The following is a 3,989-nucleotide window of genomic DNA, read 5'->3' as shown; positions in this document are numbered from 1 at the left end:
AGACAGTGGATGGGAGTTCCCAGGAGGCAGCGTGGGGGGTCTAGGTCATCCAGGATGTCCTCGGGTCACCACGCACCAGAGACCGCGGTAGTCTGGCCGGGCGCCTGTGGGCTTGCCTGTTAGCTGCCCGGGAGCTGCGTTGTCCTCCCATGCTGTAGCTCCTGGGCGGCTGCATGGTGAATCCGCAGTGTGTGAAGAAGCGGTCCACTGACAGAACAAGCTTCGGGGGACAGCGTGGGTTTGTCTTCGCTGCTCCCGAGTCAGTGCAGGGGTGGTAGCGGTGAGCAAAGCATAAATAAATAAGAACTGGCTATTTCAAATTGGGAGAAAATAAAAAAAAACTGGCAATGACTAACTGAAAAAAAAAAAAAAACATGTCAAGTGTCCTGTATTGGGTTCAACAGATTCAACTCAAACACTTACAGTGTTCATTGATGCCTCCCTCTGTAAGCTTTTTAAAAGTCAACTTGAGGGCATCTGGAATGCTGTGGATTATAAGCATGTTCTGTAAGATAGCTTTCATTGTATTGAAAGCATCTCTTTGGTGACTTGCCTGTTGATAACTTGGGGTTGGTGTTTCTGTATTCAAAGTGTTTAACTGAGCCGCCCTGCCACACCCCGGCACTGTGAGTGTCCAGCGCACCTTGTGGGAGCTCCAATCACTCCGAGTCCTGTTTAACTCTCACTCATATGGAACAAAGGGTGTTTATTACTTATGGCAAAAATGGACTGGGGAGCAGGATCAGCATGTATGGTCTGTAATGATCATTTTAAACATGCAAGCGTCTAATTTAAAAATAAATATACATAACTCTTACTGGGTGTCATGGTTTTATGAACTTCTTTTTTTCTGTTCCAGTCTCGAGCAACTGTCATTGTCTTCCCCCTCAGCACCTGCAGCAGGTCCAGCTGCAGCAGTGCAGTCACTGTGCAGTCAAGCTGAGGGAGGTTTTTGTACGGACATGTATCACTGTGTGAGAGGGGAGCTGCTACCCTGCTGACAGTAATAATCTCCTGCATCTTCAGCCTGGACACCGCTGATGGTCAGAGTGAAGTCAGTCCCAGATCCACTGCCACTGAAACGAGCTGGGATCCCAGATTGAAGGCTGCTTGCTCTGTAGATCAGGAGTTTAGGAGCTTCTCCAGGTGTCTGCAGGTACCAGTTTAGGTAGCTGCCTACAGAGCTGCTGGCTTTGCAGTTGATAGTGACAGTATCTCCAGGGAGAACAGATTTAGCTGATGGAGACTGAGTCAAAGTCTGTCCACTGGAATCTAAAAAGAGAAAAGAAAATATGTAAACAATCTATTCACTTTTAAATATAAAATAAGTATTGGGTATGACTGAAGGATTTCAAAATTCATTTTAAACATTATTTATTTAACATGACATACTCAAAGCGGTTAAACTATCAAGAGCTTCTTTAAAGCAGATTTCCCCCTTTCTTTATAATGTAAGCCTTTTAGTAAATGATTTCTTACCATGAGTGAAGATTATCAGCGAGCAGATGAAGGGAATTATAAAACTCATTGTTGTTTCAGATTGTGTTGACTGAAGGGCTGCTCTCAATCATGAAGTGTTAAACTCACAGGGCTATAAACACTGCCAGAGCACTGAAGCATGTGCTGCCAATGCAAAGTGTCTTTTCTATGCAAATTGTCTTCCTTGAGACAGCAGGCACTCGCACACTCATACACACAAGGTAAAGAATGCTGCTGTAATGGCTCCCTCTAGTGAGGGGGATAGGAATTGCACTGGGATCTCTTTCACTGGTTCAGTTATATCCTCCAGAGAGCCCCCCTGTGATGAATATACAGGCACTCGCTGCTGTAAAACTGATATAAGCAAGAACTTTTGGATGAATGGTTTCATTCTCTAGACTTTAATAAAAAAAAAAAGCTTTTTATTGGTGAAATGGTATTGTGTATTATGGGTAAAAAATTGATTTCATATTAAGAAGGAGGTATTAATCTTACTGTGAAGTTTTATTAATGTTGAATTTGGAATATGGTGACACCTTGTGGTGGATATGCAGTAATGTAGTTGTTTTAAAACATATGCAATGACTCATGCTCCTGTATTGTGGGAGAGCAAATTGTTCAAATAATATTGTTATCATGAGACATATGACTTGTGAATGGTTGGCTTTCCATACTGATGCATTGGTCACCTGGGTGATCCTGTTGCAGATTTCTGGTTGGTCAGCACGTCCTGCATCTCGTTGAAATGCACAGCATACCTTTGCATACCTGTAATGTATGTAGCAAAGACATCATTGCTCTTCAATACTGGCAAACAAGGATGAAACTGGCACTCTTTTTGGAAAGCAATATACTTTACATTAAACACTTTGCTATAAAATATGTTATAAGTGTTAAACTTACAGGGCTATAAACACTGCCAGAGCACTGAAGCATGTGCTACCAATGCAAAGTGTCTTTTCTATGCAAATTGTCTTCCTTGGGACAGCGGGCACTCGCACACTCATACACACAAGGTTAAAAATGCTGCTGTAATGGCTCTCTCTAGTGAGTGGCTTAGGAATTTCACTGGGATCTCTTTCACTGGTTCAGTTATATCCTCCTGAGAGCCCCCCTGTGCTGAATATACAGGCACTCGCTGCTGTAAAACTGAGATAAGCAAGAGCTCTTGGATGAATGGTTTCATTCTCTAGACTTTAATTAAAAAAGCCGTTTATTGGTGAAATGGTCTTGTTTATTATGGGCACAAAATTGATTTTATATTTTGAATAACTGTGACAGAGTGCCCTGCCCCTGTGCTATTTATTTGCGTTTTATGTAACGTGTAGTGTGTTAATGTTGGCGTTTAGTCATTGGTACAGGGGATATAAATGGGTCTGTGTAACACGAGTGTTTAAAATGTATATTTGTATTTAGGCATGAGGATTGCACAGCACCTCACGTGCAGGAAAAATGTAATAATATGAGAGCATGGAAAATTGCACTTTTTAAATTCACATGCAGTTGTATCGAGACTCCAATTTAATGATTGATTAGCAATCGAGTCTTGCTATAGCTGCATAAAAGCAGCATGTTTTCACTCACTCGGGGTTGTGTGTTCATGAGTGGAGAACAGGGTTGGAGTGGAGGCAATAACTGAGAGATTAACGATTGCTACGGGATGGCTTACAACCAGCACGATGCTTGTTTGTTCGTCCACCGTTTGTCTGTCTGTTCATTTTGGCTACTGTGCTGTTTTATTTTACAAAGTGTTTTTTGTTTGTTCAACCTTTTATTTTCTGTTTATTGATTAAACTGTGCAGCAGCGCAATTCACATTTCACCTGGCAGTACTGAGTGTTTCTTCCGGGTCTGACGTCACCACACACACCATCCTATTACAAGAACATGTTAATCTTACTGTGAAGTTTTATTAATGTTGAAATTGGAATATGGTGATACCTTGTGGTGGATATGCAGTAATGTAGTTGTTTTAAACATATACAATGACTCATGCTCCTGTATTGTGGGAGAGGAATTGTACCACAGAAAAGTTGAATGAAAAGTCTGCGTGAGGCATTGTAATGGATTTTTCCTGTTCCCTGTGTCTGCTGCCATTCTGAGTGTTTATTGTTATAATTAAAGACACCTGCTACTTGCAACATGAGAAGTCTTACTGTAGAAACTATGAAAAGACGCATAAGTTGATAGAAAATTGACCAAATTAGCAAAACCATTTTAGATAGTGCTATAGAAGTAAAAGTTTCTACAGCACAGGAAGTTATTCAATATCAGGGAGAAAGCCTTTTTTTTCTACAGCGCCACTCTTGAAAAACCTGTACCCCAGTAGAGTAGATGCCGGTTATTAGCAACCTTGATAAAGACAACCTTCAGATATTGACAACATTTTCATAGGAACCAGTGACAGAAATACAAATCCATGTGTGTTTTCAGTGGACCGCTTCCCTTACTCGCTGCAAGGAGGAACTTGAGTGTCATTCTTGACAGAGATCTTTCATTCAAACTATATAT

At 41.3% G+C, this 3,989-nt stretch overlaps 1 gene segment (V, D, J or C); it reads right to left on the bottom strand.

The window, feature by feature from the left end:
- Nucleotides 1-856: 856 nt before the first annotated feature.
- On the bottom strand, nucleotides 857-1,581 carry LOC121314252. The segment is given in 2 exon segments: nucleotides 857-1,272; nucleotides 1,480-1,581. Coding segments are annotated over 2 exon segments (354 nt in total).
- Nucleotides 1,582-3,989: the final 2,408 nt, after the last annotated feature.

This window comes from Polyodon spathula, chromosome 1 (assembly GCF_017654505.1).
Source record: "Polyodon spathula isolate WHYD16114869_AA chromosome 1, ASM1765450v1, whole genome shotgun sequence".
Taxonomy (NCBI): domain Eukaryota; kingdom Metazoa; phylum Chordata; class Actinopteri; order Acipenseriformes; family Polyodontidae; genus Polyodon; species Polyodon spathula.
Note: the sequence above shows the minus strand (reverse complement) of the source record. Positions and strands in the feature narration are given on the sequence as shown.